Source organism: Orbicella faveolata, unplaced genomic scaffold, assembly GCF_042242905.1.
Source record: "Orbicella faveolata isolate gen_17 unplaced genomic scaffold, um_ofav_v1 contig_1, whole genome shotgun sequence".
NCBI classification, from domain to species: domain Eukaryota; kingdom Metazoa; phylum Cnidaria; class Anthozoa; order Scleractinia; family Merulinidae; genus Orbicella; species Orbicella faveolata.
In genome coordinates this window covers 15,677,798-15,698,475 of record NW_028301536.1, presented here as the reverse complement: position 1 = coordinate 15,698,475, position 20,678 = coordinate 15,677,798, and the positions used below count along the sequence as shown (strand labels likewise).

At 40.8% G+C, this 20,678-nt stretch overlaps 1 protein-coding gene across 2 annotated transcripts; it reads left to right on the top strand.

The window, feature by feature from the left end:
- The first annotated feature begins 314 nt into the window (after positions 1-314).
- LOC110050139 (HEAT repeat-containing protein 4-like) lies at positions 315-19,980 on the top strand. Of its 2 annotated transcripts, none has more exons than XM_020756034.2 (13): positions 315-413; positions 855-2,074; positions 11,160-11,271; positions 11,749-11,919; positions 12,425-12,585; positions 13,247-13,438; positions 14,985-15,089; positions 15,372-15,470; positions 15,977-16,048; positions 16,554-16,649; positions 17,345-17,447; positions 17,992-18,181; positions 18,895-19,980. In XM_020756034.2, the coding sequence occupies exons 1-13, from the start codon at positions 365-367 to the stop codon at positions 19,745-19,747; spliced, it is 3,423 nt and encodes a 1,140-aa protein (XP_020611693.2). In that variant the 5' UTR covers positions 315-364; the 3' UTR covers positions 19,748-19,980. The 2 variants fall into 2 exon arrangements, with proteins under 2 accessions (XP_020611693.2, XP_020611685.2); XM_020756026.2 differs by having other exon boundaries at positions 329-418.
- The last annotated feature ends 698 nt before the right edge of the window (positions 19,981-20,678 follow it).

Below are 20,678 nucleotides of genomic sequence, written 5' to 3'. Positions count from 1 at the left end.
GCCTGCGAGCAAACTCTTTTGAGAGCAGGGGAGGAGAAGGAGATCTTCTTTACACTCCCGTGCATTTCCTGCCAGGGCTTTTCCCGCCCAGTTTCAAAGGGAAGAGCCATGGGAAGAGGGTTGCTCTCGAATGTCTAGCAAGAGAATATGTGAATTGCAGGAGAAAGATATACTACATAAAAGATCATCGCAGTTATGAACGTAACTTTAGGGAGAACTTTAGGTACTCGCGCTTCGGAAAAGTCGAGACGACAGTAAGAAGCCTGGGATCGAGTAGTTAAAAGTAGCCGCTGTACAGTGCTATCGCGGTTGCATTCCGTTAAGGTGACGTTGCTTGGCAACAAAGAAATGGCGACTGGAGCAAATGGCGAACGTATCAACACCGGGTGGCTTTTCGACTCCGTACAACACGGGTATGGTATGTTTATTTGGACAATAGTGATAAATTTGATATTTCAAACACTTTTCTTATCCTTTGGTTTAAAGTAGCTAGCTTCTGGTACGTTAATGTCTTCTGAATACAGGGTTATTCTGACCTCCTCAAGTTTCACACTTGCGTGCTCCATTTGCGTTCAAGTACAAGCTGTTCAACTCATTAAATTGAGAACTGTAGATGTGAAAAGTTGATGAAGTACTAGGAGAAGTAGTTATAGGGATTTTCACTTTCCTAGACGGTATTTTTTTTTGTTGCTACACCGCCAGCCAGCAGTAATAAAATATTAAGGTAATTAGTCTTCATGAGCTTATCAATTAAATTATTGAAGTAAGTTCTTTATATCGTCTATGTGTATTAAGTAATCAGGGCAAAATAAACTGTTGTTAATAATGTATTTAACAAAGTGTTTTTCTTTCAGTTGCTGGCAGTGTGTCACCAACCAAGGCCCATGGTGCAGAATTCTTTGCTGTGGCGTCTGGAGTTCAGATTCCGTATGTTGGTCGAGATGAAACTGGGCTCAATGCTAGTAGGATCAGCACACCTCCCTTTCCTGATGATTACCTTACTAGACTTGCACACAGCTCTCTAGCTCCTTTGGCACCCTCGTTTGGAGTCCCTCAGGGGCAAAAGTTATCAACCAAGGATGGGGGGCCCCTAGCAAAACTTGCAGATGTCTATACTCAGCACCATCCTGTTACTGACAAGAGTAGTAAAGACATCAGTAGATCATACTTAAAAAAGATCAGCACTGGTTTAGCCTTTAATGAAGATGTTTTACAGGACCGTGCACCTCACACGCTGCCTTATAACGAGGATGAGTTAAATACTGTATTCCGAACTGGAGGCTTGTGTCACGCTAAGGGGCCTTCAATAGGGCTTGTCGGTCGGCATGACACACGTGGTGTAGTGAAAAGGCATGCCCTGTGCCACTTAAAAGGACCAAGAAAACTTAAGCCTCTGAGGAGATCAAAGACCTCACCAGCTATTACTGATATAGAAAGGACTATTCCAGCAACAACAAAAACAAAAGTGACACAATCGTTTACAGAAAATACTTTGTCACAAGGATCATCACAACATGAATGGGATGAATTTGTGCTTGCTTGCCTGAGCAAATCAACAGCTCAGTGGATTATTAGTGAACAGTCGGCAGGATCTGACAAGGAAAGACTTAGCAGTTTCTATGAAAAGAGGATCAAAGAAATGGAAGAAACACTTCCTTCTAAGGAGCTCTCAGAAGGTGCAACAGTAAACGAAAAGCAGACTACAGCTAAGAAAAAACTGAAAGAGGAAAAGAAGTCACAGCAAGCTTTAGAAATTCATTATACACCGTCATTCACTCTGTCCCCTGCTGTAGGGAGCAAGAAACTTGAAACAGATAACATTTTCCAGCAGGAGTTACTTGGTGGTGCACAGCCTGTGTCATCGAAAAAGAATTCAGAGTCACACTTTATTGTTCTTGACACTAATGACAAGCTCAAATTTCAGAAACAATTACAAGAAAACTATCCTCAGGATTCTAAGGTCTGGTATTCCAGTAAGGGATCATCTGCTAAGGTAAAAGAGAAACCAGAGAAGAAGCCGAAAAAGTTGGTGAAAGGTCTGCAGCGATGGAAAGAATTACCAGTTGTTGTTCAGGTATGTGAACATTTTTATTTAGAAGGCAGCAAGTAGTAAAATAATGCATTATCCCTTCTTGTGTGCTACTGACATTTTCTCTCAAAAGAAGTTCTCAAAAGACTTTATCAAATTTGTTTCTGATACATGTCTGATGAATTATAGAATTGGTTCATGCTTAGCGTGCGTATATCAAGTTATGAATGCATGCGGAAAGTTTGGAGAGCATGAAAGAAGCGTAAGAGTTGCTCGAGGCGATAGCTGAGAGCAACTTTAGCTTCTTGAGTGCTCTCCAAACTTTCCAAGTGCATCCATAACTCAATATACGCACAGCTAAATGCATGAACCAATTCTTTTCTAACATGGTGACAACATATTGGGTGCTAAAACATGTTTCATTTGTGATTAACTGCAAAGTTCTCACAATGCACAGTGAAGGAAAACAAAGGTCATTAGGATCCTAACACGCCACAATCAGTTGAATGAAAACGCTTGACCTGGTTTCTAAAATTGTCAATGAAAATTTGCTTCTTCGATTTAATTACTAATAATGAAAATGTAGGCAAACAAAGTCAAAAATACTCAATGAAAATGTCAAACAAACAAAGTCAAAATACTCAAATTTAAGTAAACATCTTAGCTCGGCAAAAGTCAAAGGCTCGAAGTAGGGTTTGGATTGTTCAGCATAATCTTCACATTGCTGAATAATCTTCACATTGCTTAAACAAAAGGAACTCGCACTAAACTTGCTGGAAATTTTGCAGCTGAAATGAAACTGCACAAGTCATTTTATTGAGCATGGCCATGCATACATAAAGATTTTGTTCATGATGGCTCAATAGGAATTAGGTAGGACTAGCGTGTGTGCTATGTTATAATAGTAATTGGACTGAGAGGAGTTCAATTCAGGGAGTGTAACGTCTGCAGCGACTGGCAAATTCCAAAATGAGACGAAACAAAACGAGCTCTAGGCGTGTCGCAACAAACTAGTGGGTGGGACTACTTTACAGGTCGTCTTCAAGGGTAGACAAGTAAACCACGGAAAACCAAAGTTGACGGTTATCGGCGATTTATTGCATCGACATAAATGATCGTAGACTGAAATAACAATATGCAATGAATTTCTATCAATTTAGCGGAAAAGTAACAAATAGTCAAAACTTACATGAGACAAACTGACGATTTGGAATCGATAACATAACGAAATTGAATAACAATACATCAAAAAATAGCCAGCGTAAATACTACACTAAGATACTAAATAAGATTCGATCACAGAAGTACACAACAAAAGGAACTAATTAACAGCTCAATGCTTTTGAGCCTAAAAGGTGGGCGTTCACTCTAGTAACGTTCAGAAGTGCAACACTTTCTAATTTAGACAATTATAACTCAATTAACATTGTACAAATGTTCCTTTGTATTCCTTCGCTCATAGCTATTAAAAAAAACGTAACCTAATCAAAATGACGAAGGTACTCACATATCGGTCCTGCTTGAGCCAAGGGTTAGAAAATCAAAAAGCATCAAGAGTTCAAGGTTGACAAGACCATGTGAGATGGAAAGAAAAACTACTTTAAAGGGACGCTAACTCAGCTTTTATATGCGTGTGGTGATGCTTAAAGGTCCCATTACACAACCAATAAAAAAGAAGTAAACATTGTAACTACGTTCGTAACTAAGATAAAGAGACAATTATTAACAAATCAAAATTGACCTTTGTTTAGTGTCCTTAACATGGCTCCCCTGAAATAATCATGTTTCACAAATTAAACTATTAACTAAAAATCAGTGTTCAATGAATCAAATTATCTTTAACAGTTCAGTTCAATACTTGTAAGGGTCCTCGGTCGGGAATTACCCTGGATCTCAATCAGTTTGCGCTGACATCAAAAGCACTAGCTTCTGTACTGGTCGCTCCAAATACCGCACAGCATTAACCCTCTTGTCAGTATTATCCAAGCAGCTATCCACAAGAGCCACCTGAACTTTGTGTACTTGCCCATCAGAACTAGGGTAGACAGCTGATACATGTGCAAGTTGCCAAGCACTTTGAGGAAAATTTTCATCTTTAAGCATAACAACGTCATCGATGCACAAATTTCTCCGAATGCGTGACCACTTCTGGCGCTGCTGTAGGCTAAGGAGGAATTCCTTTCTTCAGCGTGTCCAGAATTTGTTTGCCAGATGCTGAACTCGCCTCCAATGCTTTGTACAATAGATATCTGCTGCCTGGAAAACACCTGGTGGAGCGAGAACGACCTTTGATTTCATCGTCAGCAAATGGTTAGGAGTCAAGGGGCTTGGTGAATCCGGGTCAGCAAGCTGGTTGACCGTCAAGGAGCGACTATTGACAATGGCCTCCGCTTGGCACATCAGGGTCCTAAGGGACTCATTGTCTAGCTGCCTTCCGTTATCCTGAAGAAGGGACGAAAGGATGTTTCGCACAGATCTGATTTGACGTTCCCACACACCTCCTATGTGGCTTGCTGCTGGAACGTTCATCTTAAATGAGAACCAATCGCACTGTTCTTCCAGAAGCTTGGTTTTAATCTTTTGCTGGTCCATTTGGGCTAAGGCTTGCTTAAGTTCTCTACGAGCTCCCACGAAATTTGTCCCCTGATCACTCCTTAGCTGGCGGATTGGACCACGACGACTGATAAATCGTCTTTGGGCATTTATGAAGGAGTTGGTCTCGAGGGAGTTGGCGATTTCGAGGTGTATGGCTCTCAAGGCCATACAGGTGAAAAGGACGCTGTAGTGCTTCAGCTCCTTACGACTTTCCTTAACAACGAAAGGACCAAAATAATCCACCGCACAGTAGGTGAAGGGCGGAGTAGACTCGAGGCAATCCTCAAGCAAATCTGACATCCTTTGTTCCTGCACTGCTCCACGCAGTCTCTGACACTTGACGCAGGAAGAGATCAGACTGGCAACTGCCGATGAACCGTTTATTACCCAGAATCCATTCGATTGTACTTCATTTAGGGTAATGCCTTTGCCTTGATGACTTGCACGTTTATGAAAATGTTTGGCAATCAGCATCGTGATGTGACTGTCTCGCGGCAGGATGATGGGGAATTTAATCTCGTCAGTTAAGTTTGCACGTCTGAGGCATCCACCAACATGCAAAATCCCATCAGAGTCTACAAATGGATCAAGCTTGTACAGAGTGCTGAATCTTTTCATACTAGCCTTTCTCTGTTGAGCTAAGACTCTGCTGTTGGGATCACCATTTTCCTGCTTCGTCTTCTTTAAGGTTCCTATTTCATCTTTGAAGGCCTTACTCTGTGCTGTGCGAATCATTACAAGCTCTGCGCTTTCCAAATCGCTGACCTGAACCTCTCGTGTTTCTTCACTGCAATTCTGCCTCTTGTGCATGTGCACACGATCTCTCAGGCATCTGACATAGCGTAGACACAGGGCAACCGCTCGTTTAGCACGATGCCAATCAGAGAAACACTCTACTCTTTCCACAAGGCTTGACTTCTCTGGAGGTGCCTGTGTGGTTTGCATGTCTGTGGCGGTTGCCATGGCGACAGATTTCTTAACTTCGGGATCATCTTGAAGTTCATAAACTTCTATATTGCTTGTTTGCCATTGGTTTTCTTTCTTCCAAAGAAATGCTGGTCCAGTGATCCAACAAGAATCTAGCAGCTCTTGTGCTTTCATTCCCCACGAAGCTTCATCTGCTGGATTCTCTTTCGACTTGATGTATTTCCACTGGTCAATAGAAGTGCTGTCTTGAATCTCTTGCCCTCTGTTAGCGACAAACACATGGAATCTTCTACTTTCATTACTGACGTATCCAAGTACTACATTACTGTCTGTCCAGAAGTATTCTCGGTCGATGTGATACTCTAGCTCTCGACACAGCTGCTGGCTTATCCTCACTGAACACACAGCGGCAGTAAGTTCCAGTCTCGGTATGGTCACTGGCTTTAAAGGTGCGACTCTAGACTTCCCCATAATGAAAGAACAATGAACCTTCTGATGTTCATCTACCAGTCTTAGGTAGCTGTACTGGCCGTAACCTTTAATGCTCGCATCCGAGAAATGATGGAGTTCTGCGCTCACCACATGACCAAAGTTCTTGGGCTTGTAACATCTAGGGATTGAAATGTGCTGTAGCTGTAACAGATCTGCTCTCCACTTCTCCCACTTGACCTTGATATCTTCCGGTATCGTGTCATCCCAGTCTACTTCATGACGGCATAATTCTTGAAGAATTGATTTTCCATCCAGCAGGAGGGGAGCAATGAAACCAAGAGGGTCGAAAACTGAGCTGACTGTGGAGAGAATCCCTCTTCTGGTGCATGGCTTGTCTTGTAGCACGATGTTGAACTGAAAGCAGTCTGACTCAATGCACCAATGGACACCAAGTGCGCATTCCAGCAGAAGTGAATCAAGGTCTAAGTCTAGCTTTTTGACACCATTTGCTCTGTCAGGTTCTGGAATTCTTCTGATGACTTCCTTACTGTTCAACACGAACTTGTGAAGACGGAAGCCTCCTCTGTTGCACATCTGCTTCACATTTGCGATGAGCTCTATCGCCTCCTCCACTGAGGAAACGGACTTCAAACCATCATCAACATAGAAGTCGTTGTGAAGAAATTCTGCGGCTGTGGTTCCAAACTCTCTCTCGAAATCTTTAGCCGTAGCCTTCAAAGCAAAATTAGCACAACCAGGGGATGAAGTGGCTCCGAACAAATGTACGGTCATCCTGTACTCCTTCGGTTCCTTTGTAAGATCACCATCTTCCCACCAGAGAAAGCGTAACAAATCTCTATGTTCTTCATTGACCCTCACTTGGTGAAACATAGCCTCTATGTCGCATATGAAGGCGATGAGCTCCTGCCTAAATCTGCACAGGACACCAGTCAAGTTATTCGTCAAGTCGGGGCCTTGAAGCAGGTGCTTGTTCAATGATTCGCCCTCATATTCAGCAGCACAATCGAAGACCAAGCAGATTTTGTCAGGCTTCTTAGGGTGGTAGACACCATGGTGAGGGATGTACCAAACATTGCGCTTCGTTCTTGCTTGATCAGTTGTTGTATCTTCCAGTTCAGGAATCTCCGGTACTCTTTCTGCGTATCCGCTAACTAACAATTTCTTCATGAAATTCATGTAGTTGGAATAGTACTTCTGACCCTTTCTGGACTGGAACCATCTCTTAAGCTGATAAAGCTGGCGTAGTGCTGCATTTCTGTTGTTAGGAAGCTCCATTGGTTCTTTTCTCCGAGGCAGTGGAAGCTCATAGTGGCCATCTTCACATCTGTTAATTCCCTGCTCGGCAATTCCGAGAAAGTTTCTATCCTTTTTGGATAGACCTTGCTTCGATTTGTTCTTGTGCTCAATGAAATCAAGCTCAAACATTTGATTGATCGCAGATGGATTTATCACTTCCTTTGTTTTCCCGTTGAAAACGAAACTTAGTTCGCGGCCGAGACTTCCAGGAATAATTTCTCTTGCTAGGGTTCGATGGCAGGTGGAGTCTATGGCGTGGTCATCCACGAGGGTGCCTGTAGTCGTAACTGGTCCTACTATGCTCCATCCTAACAAGGTATGAATTGCGTAAGGCTCCTCACTCTTGCCTCTTATGACCTCTGTCGGTTTGATAGCTTTAGGACAATTACAACCAATGAGCAGGCCTATTTCCACTTTGTCATTGTACGGCGGGATTTCATTCGTGATCTTCATAAGATGTGGCCAGTTGTTGGCAGTTTCTGGTCTGGGAATTTGGTCTTGTCTGGATGGGATGCTTTCTCTAGCATAAGCCTTTGGCAGCTCAACCTGGGCACGTTTGTCGAGATGCTGTACCACCAAACCATCGACTCTTTTAACTGCAAGTCTCTCGCGACCAAGTATGGTACATAAATCTAAGCAAGTTTCAACACCCTCAATGTTGAGCTCGCGTTGCACTTGGGTGGTGATGAAGGTCGTGTCACTTGCATTGTCCAGAAGTGTGTAAACTGACTTGGACGATTCAACAGTTGGTAATTACGTTACCAGGTTCTGAGGACGAATTGTTCACTACACTGATCAAGTTTGAATTGGCAGTGTCTGAGGGTGGAGATTTCTCACTGGGCGTTTCCTTCTTATTAGGGGCTTGGGGAGCGGCTGGCGACTTTGAGTCTGGCTGTTGGTTATTTGGTTTCACTATGTGCAGGAGTGTGTGGTGACGTCTTCCGCATTCTTTGCAGGTTGCTCTGTTTCTACATCCTGATGACACGTGACCCTTTCCAAAGCATCCGTAGCAAAGACCCTTGTTTCGAAGAAACATGCTGCGATCGTCTACGGACTTCTTCAGGAACTTGTTGCACTTAACGAGAGTGTGCTGACCGTTACAAAGGAGGCAGGTCTGATCTGTTTGCTCTGCTGGCGGTTTTGACAGTGGGACGAAATTGTCTGGTGGTTGCGTGGATGATACCGCGAAAGCACTTGCCATTGAATTACTGTCACCTTTGCTAGGTCTTGTTCTCCGTCCCATTTTGAACGGGGTGTCTGACTTCTTTCTCTCCACTTTCAAAGCATTCGGTGAGAAAATGGGATCATTCCCCAGCTCTGCCTCGTCTTTAATGAACTTTGCAAAATCTCCAAAGGTGACAATCTTCTTAGACTTTGTACGTGCTTTGTGGGCGTGCCAGCACCATTTCACTCCAGAGTATGAAGGCAGTTTGCTGCTTACTAGTCGTAGGATTTCTGTCGAGTCGAGGTCGCCCATTGACTGCATAGTTTTCATGGCTTCTTCACAACGAACGAGGAAATCAGAAAACTCTTGGATACCACTGCTGTCTCCGTCATTAATCTTTGGCCAGCTTCTAAGACTTGACTTGTAAGCCTTGGCGACATGGACGGGATTACCAAAGCACTCGTCCAGAAACTTCTGGGCCCTTTCGTACGCACTGTCTGAGCTCATAGCCAAGAAACCTTTCACTACTTCGTTCGCCTCGCCTTTCGTGTATTTGTCAAGGAAATAGAGTCGATCTCTGTCTGAAGGCACATTACGGGATATAATGGAGTCAAAGGCAGTTTTTTCTTTTTCCTTTTCAAGAAATTCCATTTCAACGTGCAACTTTGCAGACTTCACAGCCGCATCAATCAAAGCGAGAGAAAGGTGTTTCGTAGAGGAGGAACTCAATTTTGACTTGTCAGACAATTTGGACTTCCTACTGTGGCTTGATTTCTCAGACGGTGTCCGACTGGATTTTCTTTCTAACACTTGGATGTGTTCGCAGACCCTAATTCTACACGCAATGAATTCCTGATCCCAGATATCGAACCATTGTTACGAAGCGTTCCTTTCCTCCTCAAATTCTAGCAAATCGTCAAAATCTTTATGCGCGTCATTGAACTCATCCTTCAACTGGTCTAAGTGAAATCTCTCTTCTTCTAATTGTTCAAGTATTGTCTCTGGCGAGTCACGCAACGCGTTATTCTTTCAATTTGTTTCTTTAATCTCTTAAAGGCAGAATTTCGATTGGCGAATTTAATTTCCAATTGATGAGCCTTTCCCTTCTCAGTCATTTTTCTTCTACATTCTCTTGTTTTCGCATGTTCAAAACGGGAAGGCTTGACGCCTGTCACACTCTTGGGTGGTGGCTCAATTGTTTGTGGTGTTGCATCGAAGTCCGGTTCCGGCGCACTACAAATTCTCAAAGCTATTCCACAAACACAAAGTTCCAAAGTAAAGCAAAGTTCAAAATAAATTCATAACCGATGGCGGAATGATGTGGCGATATTTTACTGTAACGTCTGCAAATTCCAAAACGAGACGAAACAAAACGAGCTCTAGGCGTGTCGCGACAAACTAGTGGGTGGGACTACTTTACAGGTCGTCTTCAAGGGTAGACAAGTAAACCACGGGAAACCAAAGTTGACGGCTACCGGCGATTCATTGCATCGACGTAAACGATCGTAAACTGAAATAACAATGTGTAACGAATTTCTATCAATTTAGCGGAAAAGTTGCATAACAAATAGTCAAAACTTACACGAGACAAACTAATGATTTGGAATTGATAACATAATGAAATTGAATAACAATACATCAAAAAATAGCCAGCGTAAATACTATGCTAAGATACTACATAAGATTTGATCACAGAAGTACACAACAAAAGGAACCAATTAACAGCTCAATGCTTTTGAGCCTAAAAGGTGGGCGTTCACTCTAGTAACGTTCAGAACACTTTCTAATTTAGACGACTATAAATCAATTAACATTGTACAAATCTTTCTTTGTATTCCTTCGCCCATAGCTATAAAAAACGTAACCTAATCAAAATGACAAAGGTACTCACATATCGGTCCCGCTTGAGCCAAGGGTTAGGAAATCAAAAAGCATCAAGAGTTCAAGGTTGACAAGACCACGCAAGATGGAAAGAAAAACTACTTTAAAGGGACGCTAACTCAGCTTTTATATGTGCGTGGTGATGCTTAAAGGTCCGATTACACAACCAATAAAAAAGAAGTAAACATTGTAACTACATTCGTAACTAAGATAAAGAGACAATTATTAACTAATCAAAATTGACCTTTGTCTAGTGTCCTTAACAGGGAGTAATCATGCTTATAATTTCAAATCAGCCTTGCTCTGACTTGTAATTCAATTTGGGCTTGTGCTACATGCTCATCCGATTTTGGACTTACTCATGAGATTACTCCCTGAATTGTACCCCACTTGGTCCAGTTACTATTACTTATCCTTTCTGTGGTTACCAAACGTGCAATATTTACAATTAATATATCTCATTCACAAATTATGGAGTGAATGATGTAACAAAAATGAATGACATGCAATGTACAGATTAAACATTATTTTGTTGTTTTCAATTTAAATTTTATTTCAGGCTAATTTGATTTTGAGATTTAAAAAACTGTTCTCTGATTTTAAAATAGTTTAAAATAATTACTAGAGCTTTTGATTGCCAGTCTGCAATCTTTGTCAAAGATTGTAGATTGGCAATCGAAAGCTCTGGTAATTTTAAACTATTCTAACCAGAGAAATTTTGAATATGTCTCATCCTGGATACTTGTCCATTTTTAATTAGATTTTGTTTACCTAGATCTCACTTACATGTATCTTGCTTATTTGTTTCTCCAGGATGATAACTATGTTCCTGTCATGAAAGAATCTAGTATTGATGTTAAGGCTATGAGCAATGCTTACAAGGAAAAGAAAAAGATGCGTGATGATTCAAATGTGGTTAAAATCGGTAAGACTAATCACAAGTCAGAAAAAGTCAGAGAGAAACAAACAGTAGATGGAGCAGTTTTAAACCAAAACCTCATAGTGTCACCCATGTCAGTTTGTAGGAAAGCATTGTGTAGTATGTTTTAAACAATTGACTAACATTAACTGCTGTTTAGAGGTGTTAGACGACAGAATAGATTCCGAATAGGTTTGTGTATTGGCTTGGGATTGTGTGGTGAGGGTTCAAGCCTTGGAGGGGTCACAGTATTGTGTTCTTGGGCAAGAAAAGGGTTTGAACCTAGAGTGCTTGATCTAGAGTCCAGCCATTTGGCTTTTGCAACCTCCCTGTAGAACTGGGTATATTTAGCGCAAGTTATTATATGTCCATTTATACTCCACTTGAAGCCATCACCATTTATAAAATAATATAAGAGGGCATTTATTTCTGTGCTAGTCAATACACATACATGTAACAATTTCTTGTAATTTTTTTTCTAAGTGGAGGAATGGAGATCAAAGTGGTTTCTTGAACGTCGCTGGCAGAAATGTGAAACAGATGAGTTGATCAATGCCATGAGGGATATCAATGATCATGTCAGACTGGCAGCTGTGTCAGCATGTAGTAAGGCTGCTGAGCTGCGTCAGATGAAGAAAGAAGAACATCATCTGGGTATTCTGTTATGTATAGTTTGATAAATCTGTGATAAAGCATGAGTCAGATAGCTGTTTGCTAGGGCTATCTACATCTGAATATGGCTTGAAGTTGTACAAATATTTTTGATTTGTTACTTGTAGAATTACAGTTTACATGTAGATCTTGCAGTTATGCAACAACTATTACATGTAAACACAAAGCACTTTACTTTGCATTTTCCACCAGTATTCTTGTGACCTTATTTGTATTTCCACATAATGTTGGAGAAACCAGTTGAATCAAATGTCTCTTTAAAGTTGAACTTCAACTTTTATGCTGGTGCTAGGGATTACCTGGATTAATTAGATTAATCTACACACAAGACTGGTGTAACAAAACCAAGCCCGGCTGTTAAGATGGCTACAGAGCATAAATTTATTATCAGATTAGAAAGTTAAGCTTGCATTAGGCAAGCATGACTGTTATATATCTGATGTTAATGTTTGTGTTTAAAGATTATTTTCTTTTCACCTCGACACAGGAATAATGTTAGACAAGTCAAAGGGACCAACTCCTCCTTTAGAAACAGTACTTGAACCAGAGCTTATTGAAGCTATTTCAAAGCTGTTAAATGATAGGAACTCACAAGTCAAGGTTGCTGCTGCTATCACATTGTACTCACTGAACAAACCCAGTGAAAAGGTGAAAAATGAATGAATGGTACTTTCTTACTCCCTGAAAACAAATTTGCATACTGTGGTGGCAACAGAGGGTATGATGTTGTTTTCTTACAGTAAGAGAGAAGGCTTATCATTAGCAGAATTTGATTTTACCTGCTATATTTATTTATTTATTTGTTTATTTATTTATTTATAATTTGATAACAACTTTATTTGTATCAAAAATATATAACTATCTACATGCAACTAGGGTGCCTGCAGGGAAGAACTTAATCCTTGTCTAGCGCTGACCCCAGTGAACATGACATTTCTGACAAATGGCTTTGTTTGGCTTTCTGGGCTGGAAAAGGAAAAAACAAACAAACATAGGATCTGTATTGGTACACTGGTGCTATTCATGTGCTGTATTAGGTCACAGTATCTTTGAATAATATTTGACTAGCTTATCAGGCATTCCTGAATTGCCTTTTGCCTCCTTGTCAAAAAAATTCTTTGTGTAAATTAGATAATTCACTATGAAAATGTGTTTCACCTTCACATACATTTTATCTCCAAAAAAATCAAGCAACAAACTCATTTTCTACTGAAGATTTTTTGCATGATTGAGCACGTATTTTGAAACAAGGCAAAAGGGAACATTACTTGTTAATCTGATGGCTTTGTTTCCTTTACAAAATCACCAGGCTAAGTCAATTCTTTTGTGGGCAATGGAGCATGGTGGCCCCCCTGAAAAGTGGGCAGCAACCCAGTGCTTGGCTCTAAGTGGTGTGATCACGTACAAGGTTATTGTGGAGCTTGTCAATCATCTGCATGCTGATAATGCTGTGAGGACTGAAAAGGCTGGCACTCTGTTAGCACAGCTGAGTCAACAGTCGGTGAGTTTTCCATGTGATATCTAATCATTTTGCTGTTTTGTATTATTGAATATATTAAACAGATAAGTTCTTGTGCATCCCCAACTCGCCTTGAATATTCATAGCCAGTGAGTTGCTTTGCAGAATAATAATATTGGGAGATTTTGTGACTTCCCCAAATTGAAAATTATTGTCAAGAATGCCAGTCAGTACATGTGTTAAACTAATGGTCATTCAGACTGAAGATGACTGAGATATAGGTAAACATGAAAACTTTAGGCTAACATTTCAAGATGTTATTTGTAAGTGTAACTCTTTATTTAAATATATATACCTTATTAGATGTTCTGGTGTGTAGTATCACTGTTTATTGTATAGACACAAGTGTTTTACTGGAAAATATACCACTTGTAAAATTCATATGAAACCACATCCGGGACTTGAGTGGTGTATTTTCCACATCCTCACTAGTGAAGATATCAATGATTTCCTGATGTCAAGTTTGTTTCTTAAATAATTGTAATTAAATTCGTTGATGTATCATCGGAATGTCTTTGGGTCTTCCTCGAAAGTCTTCGGCAATCTTTGGTAATCTTCGGAAATCTTTGGAAATCTTCGGTAATCTTCAGAAATTTTTGAAAAATGTTCGGCAATGATCGTGTGACCTTTGGACAAGTTTTCAAGAATCTTCGGAAATCTTCGGAAAGTGGTCGGAAATCTTTGAAAATCATCAAAAACGCTGTCATCACTATGTCTATATAATAAAAAGAACATTTATACGTTAGCTCGAAGATATGAATTTTATGTTCTCATGGCAAGTTCTTGCCACGAGAACATAAAATTCATATCTTCTTGCGACTGAGTAATATCCTCTATATATTTTTATGAGTTGTTCCGTATTTTGATGAGCCCGTAGGGTGAATCAAAATACAAATAATGAGTAAAAATATAAAGCGATACTACACACCAAAACATCTAATAAGAGATTTACTATCCAACTGCTGTAGTCAATAAATTTATCAATGAAAGAGGGGGAGTGTGACAGTTTTGCATGCGAGCGCTGGCAAACAGGTTTTCTACTGTACAAATAACTATACAATATCGCCGTATATTTGTACCGTTATTTGGACAGTATTAGCTGCAGTTGGATAATAATGAGTCTATATTCCTATAAAAAAAGCACTTATGGGAATATGACTATCTTCCAGGGTGCTGTCCAGTCATTAATTGCTGAAATTCCACATAAAACATCTTTGCTCTTACCCGACACTTTTGTCCTTGAGCACACTCAGGAGTTGTTACATGTACTTTTGTTTGTGATCTGATAGACATGGAGATGTTGCTAGCCTAATTCTCAGATCTTCTGAGGTCATCCACTCCCTCGCCTCGTCAATGATCTGAATCTCAGACCATCTGAGAATTACTCTGTAGTGTTGAAGGGGAGGCTCCTTTGCTTTGTGCACTAGTATTGGCCAGACCCAGATCTAGAGTAGCCTTGCAGATTCTATTGTTTCATCATCCAAATAACCCTGTTTTATTTGCTGACGTTCTTTTGGTTTCTTTTCAGGAAGTTGTTCAGTCATTAATTGCAGAATTACTGAACAGTAACAGTTGGAAAGACCGTGTAACAGCTTGTAAGGTCATTCCGAAGCTGAAGGGAGGAGCAAACAAGGTGAGACTGATGACTTGTCTCTTTTTTCCAGAAGCTTTAGAAATTCATTATGGGTTGCCATGTATTCCGTTTCCTGTAGTAGGAAGCAAGAAACTTGAAAGTTGATCTTTATGGTACATGGGTTTTCAGGAGACATACAGTGTAAAGGAGGGTTAAAAGTGGGTTAGATTTCATACTTGACAGTTTTCTCAAGTGCAGTCACCTATCATTAATCTGAATCCCGTTACGCGTCCCAACCTCTTGTTTATTCCTTGTTAAATCAGTTTTTTTCCTCCCTTGCAGGATATGACTCATAAGTTGTCGTACCTAATGTGGAATGACTGGAGCAAAGATGTCCGGTCAGCGGCTGCACAAGCCCTTGGAAGGACTGGAAATGGCAAGGTACATGTACAGTATTTGTTGTTTGGGTCCGGCAAATGTGTTCGGGGGCTAGTTGTTTTTGCGGTCGGGGTAGTGGATTCTATCTTCCTCTGGGCACGTGATTTTTGGGGGGGCTAAAACTTGAAAAGCTTCAATAGTTAATTAATTCTAGTACTGGGAAATACTTTTTCGCCAGAGATAGGTTACTGCATTTCAATTACAGCTTGCCTGAACAGCAAGCTGGGAAACTGATTTTTTTATGCACCCCAGGGTTCGTTTAGTAATCTTTAATCCAGGGCTTTGACTCATCACTTGCTAAGTTTCCTCTCACCAATCCTGCCATCCAGAGGTACATGTATTTCGCTGTTATCGTTTTATTGTTTCGTAATCTTGGATGATGATCAGTAGTCGTTCTAGGCTACTGGTTTTTGAATGTCCTGGTCTTTACATAAACCTTTTGTGTTCATCTGTGACCTTTATAAGGGCAGGCGAGAGAAGTTTATGTTATTGTATATTCTGATCAACAGCTTGTCCATGATGCACTGCGGGAGAGAATACTTACAGGAAATGAGCGAATTAAAGTGGACGCACTGAAAAAGGTAAAGGTTTTCAGTTTCAGTTGAACATCCACTTTTTCAGAAGGAATTAAGTTACCGTCTTTCAAAAAACTTACCTCTATCAAACAAATTACGGTAGAGAAATGTGGAAAGAGATGTTAAGTTTTACACAAACGACAAGCGGAGCGAAGGAACAAACTACAGACAGACAAATCAAGAAATCCGTACCAAAGAATGACAGGAAGATTAGTTCACATAATTGTACATGAGGCGGCTTATTTTCTGTGAAATCACGATTGGTTTCGGTGTTCGTGTGTGATTGATCGAAAATATTTTATCTTTTAGAGCATGTATAATGTTGTAGTTGTTTTTTCATTCGAATCCGACAAGTTTTAAACGAATTATATACACCAAACTAAACGAAGCCTGGCTAATTGAAAATTCGCCCAAAGTGCTCTTCATTGCTCGCTGTAGCGCTGTAGTGTACTTGATAACAGCCTTTTTTTTGCTGTTCTTTACGTGTATGCTTGTTTCTTTTGGCTTCCAGCTGTCCAACCTTGGTATAATGACTGCTCGTCTTCTGCCAGCTCTGCAAGAATGTTTCAAGAGTGAATACGTATCTGTAAGAATCGAAGCTGCTGTGGTAAGTAGCTCACGGAATGATTGTACGCCACTTACAGCCTCTATTTTTCAGAAGACAGTAGAGTTTCTTAGGGTAATGGGAGTGCCAGTAGAACGCCTCGCCTACTTTCCAAATCCATTTGCAAATTTTCACGCTTTTTCCAAATCCCTCTCAAGGCGCTTTGGTTTTTTTTTTCAATGCAGTTTCTCCCTTGCTCGTTGATGTTCATGGCTCGGTGCTTGCGCAGACTCACTCAGCATTGCGCTATCTACATGCTAAGAGAAGAAACAATCTACTATCGTGGATAAATTCGCGCGGCACTTAATTGGGTCAGGAGACTGACACCTTTCCACCTTTCCTTTTTTAATCTCTGGAAAGAACAGCATCTTTGCTGAATTATCTTCCCGGACAGACTTAAGATTTCTAAGTACAAATATTACATAGATCTGGTAGTGTTGCCTGCTTAGCTGTCCAGGTTTACAGACTAAAACTACGTACAGGTAAAATACGGAAATGATCTCGCTGAATGTCCCCTTCATCACCAAAACTCTAACCTGCGATCAGGCTTTCGTATTTTTCGAGGCGGTGGAAAAGAGGGCAAACAAGGAACGCAGCAGGTTACTTCCGCTCTTTTTTACGTCAGTCTGTCCTTTAAGTGTCACAAAAGTCCCTTCTGGTACAACACCGTAAGGACCGATATTTGTTTTTTCCTTCAGGCCGCTGGTAAGTTGAAGATCACTGACAAGGATGTACTGAGGTCACTATTACGACTGGCAAGTGATGACAATAGCTGGAAAGTCAAGGCACATACTATAAAAGGTTCGTTATCTTGTCTGTCGCGTGTTCCGCAGGGTTTCTACGAAGTGCAACCGGTGGTCATAGGAAGGGAAGGGGTCGAAGGGAGGAAAAGAAAGACAAAAAGGTTATCGTCGACAGTAATCCTATCATTTTGCTGGGTAACTGTCCACAAGGGTATACAAAGGTTTACATGGGGTATATTAGGGTCTACAGAGTTATACATGGGGTATACAGGAGGGCATACAGGGGGTATACAAGGGGTTTACAAGGGTATACAAGGGTTCACAGGGATATTCTCGGGACATTATTCCTAGTCTTACATGAGTTACATACCCTGCTATAAGTAGTCAGTTTTTTAAGCCCAGTTCTCTTCATCGTAACAAATTCAAATAACTAAACCAAAGGCTCTGATTGTCTATGATAAAGTGATCTTAATTGAAAACCATATTCTCTAAGGAGAATTAAGCAAAGTCCACAAAAGCAGTAAGGAGAATATTGTTGTTGATCTTTGGTCTTGAAACAGTTCTCTCGGGGTTCCTCTCACTTATTTGTATTTCCATTGCAGCTCTCGGCTCCATAGGAGTGGTGGATGATAAATTGATCGAGGTTTTACTTTGGTCTATTCGTTATGAGAAGGTTGCCGCTGTACGAGCGGAAGCGTGTAACGCTGTCGCAGTGCTGGGCTTACGGGATGAGCGGTTACTCAGCGTTCTTCAAGATCGCCTCGTTGTGGAAACTGAAGAACTTGTGAAGAGGTGAGAAAGAGTTTAGATTCTGTTGTGTTTTCTTTATAATTTAATCAGTTAACGTTCTTTTATTTATTTTTTTCATACGGTTCTAGTGCTTTGATATGTCGAATATAACAACGGAAAAAAATGGCTAATAGGAACTTTTCCAACCAGAAGCTGGTAGATGGACAGCACTTTCAAGCCAAAATGTTACCCCCTTATCTACTCTTTGCAAACACTTCGGTGGAAAGCATTAAATCTATTCGCAAACATGCTTTTCCTGATTTTCGATTGTAAGGAAAAGAAGAGATTCTCAAGCTTCAGGAGCTGTCGTGGGAAGTGAAATATTGTTTACATCGTTGCACATACCTTAAAAAAGTTTATTTTTGTTTCCTTCAAGTATTCCATTAAGTATGGTTTTTGAAGTAACGAGATTGTACCGGGGAGTAATCAGTGTCATCAGTGACTTATCAGTGACTAATTACTCATTGATCATTTGCGATAATCTCTGACTTATCATCCGATTACCCGTCGATTACTCATTGATTTTACTAATCTCATCGATTAGTTAAGTCTGGGATGAAAGTGTAATTGAGTGAACTGAATGACCTTACGTGAAGATTTGTGGTTATTGATCCGCACAAGATTGCTGGTCAAAGGCTTCTTCCATACACTCCAACTCAGTAAAAAATCATAGTAGTTAGGTTATAACGTCTTATCGTGTCTGGTGTTTTTCTTAGAGAGGCGATCATCACGTTAGAATCCCTAGGTGTAGAGCCAACTGGAGATCTGGAGATGGTTGAGGCCATCAGGCAGGAAGTAAGACGGTTATGTCGAAAGGACGCCATTGTGGCGCATATCCTACAAGAAGACCAAGCAGCCGAGTACACCAGCGACTACAAACGTCTGTTTACTAGCGAGACTGAACAAGGTCCTCCTTTGCGCGTTGCGTCACGAGCAACGAAAGCCGGGTCGCGCGCTGTATCCCGCACGACAAGTGAATCCTCGCGAGGGTGGGACCCAATACTCGCCGGTTATCACGCCCGAGAGAGAATGTCCAGAGCACCAACCCCTGGGGATCTAGTCATGAGGCGTTCTTATCTCCCCATGGATTTAAACAGTACGTCATCTGAGAATAGCGGGGACATGAACATGGATAAGTGGGACGATTTGTCCGAGCACTCTGATGATGAAGAGAAGCCTGAGGATGAAATAGACCATGATGGAGCGCGGGAGGAGAACACAGATCAAAGAAACGAAGAAGATTTGAAAATTGATAAGAGGAGCGAATCAACCGAGGGAGGTACTGCTTCGGCAGGGTTGCCTTCCCCGTCAAAGGTCGAACTTTCGGAAGATCGGCTAGTAGTTAGTACGTTAACTTCAAATCAGCCCGATGAAAATGCCGACCAAGACCCAGAGACATTGTTCGAGTTCGAGTCCAATAAGGACGAGCCCGAGCTTCTTCAACTCACTGACGAAACAAGTGAACATTACGTCACCTCACCAACTGCCTCAGGCTACGAACATTTTGAATCTAACGCGGGAGATCTGGAATCTGGTGTCGCTCAAAGTGGCAGTGTTCCCCTGTCGTGACCACGTGACAGCGTGACGTCACTGAGATGAGAAATATTTCACTGAACCGTAATACAATCTATTTGCCAGCATTTTTAGTAATACCAAAGTTAATCTACATGTATGTAGCCAATCCAGATTTATAATTATAAAATAGTATTTATACATTTATGTTGTATATACGTAAAAAAGAGTTTCATGTAAATAGAGAGAAAAAAAGAAATGTTTCTCACAATAAAAGAAACGAACAGAGAGCTACTACATTCATTATGATTGGTTGTAAACCATGTACTATAACCGTGAATGAGAATTCAAAATAATAGAGACCATGGAGTGATACCATTAGTGAAATTTTTGTAACCCTCGAAATAGCACGTGCAACTTCTCGTATTCTCTGCTGTAATCTGCGGGAAACACATAGTATAAGAAATTTCCTTCAGCGAGGCTTTTGTTTTCTGTCTACAACAAGATTGGGTTTGACAAGTGGTTGCATGCAATTTCCAGAGGCTGTTGGGAAGAATTCTTCCCCCCTCCCCTTTTACTGTGATTCCTTTTGTCATCTTACTATTTGTTTTCTTTGAGGAAGATTTGGAGGAATTGGGTAACTTTTCCACGACGGTACAGGATCTCATTCAAGGAAGGGTAACATCAGTTTACTTTAAAATAGGGTTTTTGATAGATCCTTGACCATCTAGGTTGAATAAATAGACTTCTCTTAGCTATCGTAGCTCATCTTATCCATCCCGAGAGAGGTGTGATTCCAAAAAGTTTCAGCTCATGACATAACTACTTTTCCACGTAATCTATTTCAATAATCTGCGAACTTGGTTTGGTGTTTGGTGCAGAACCGTTCTGTAAAATTGAGTCTGATCTGCCTGAAAACGTGCGTGCGAAGACGATATGCGAGTAAACCTCATTTTCACATGAAAGGTTTCGGGTGTGCCTCATTTTG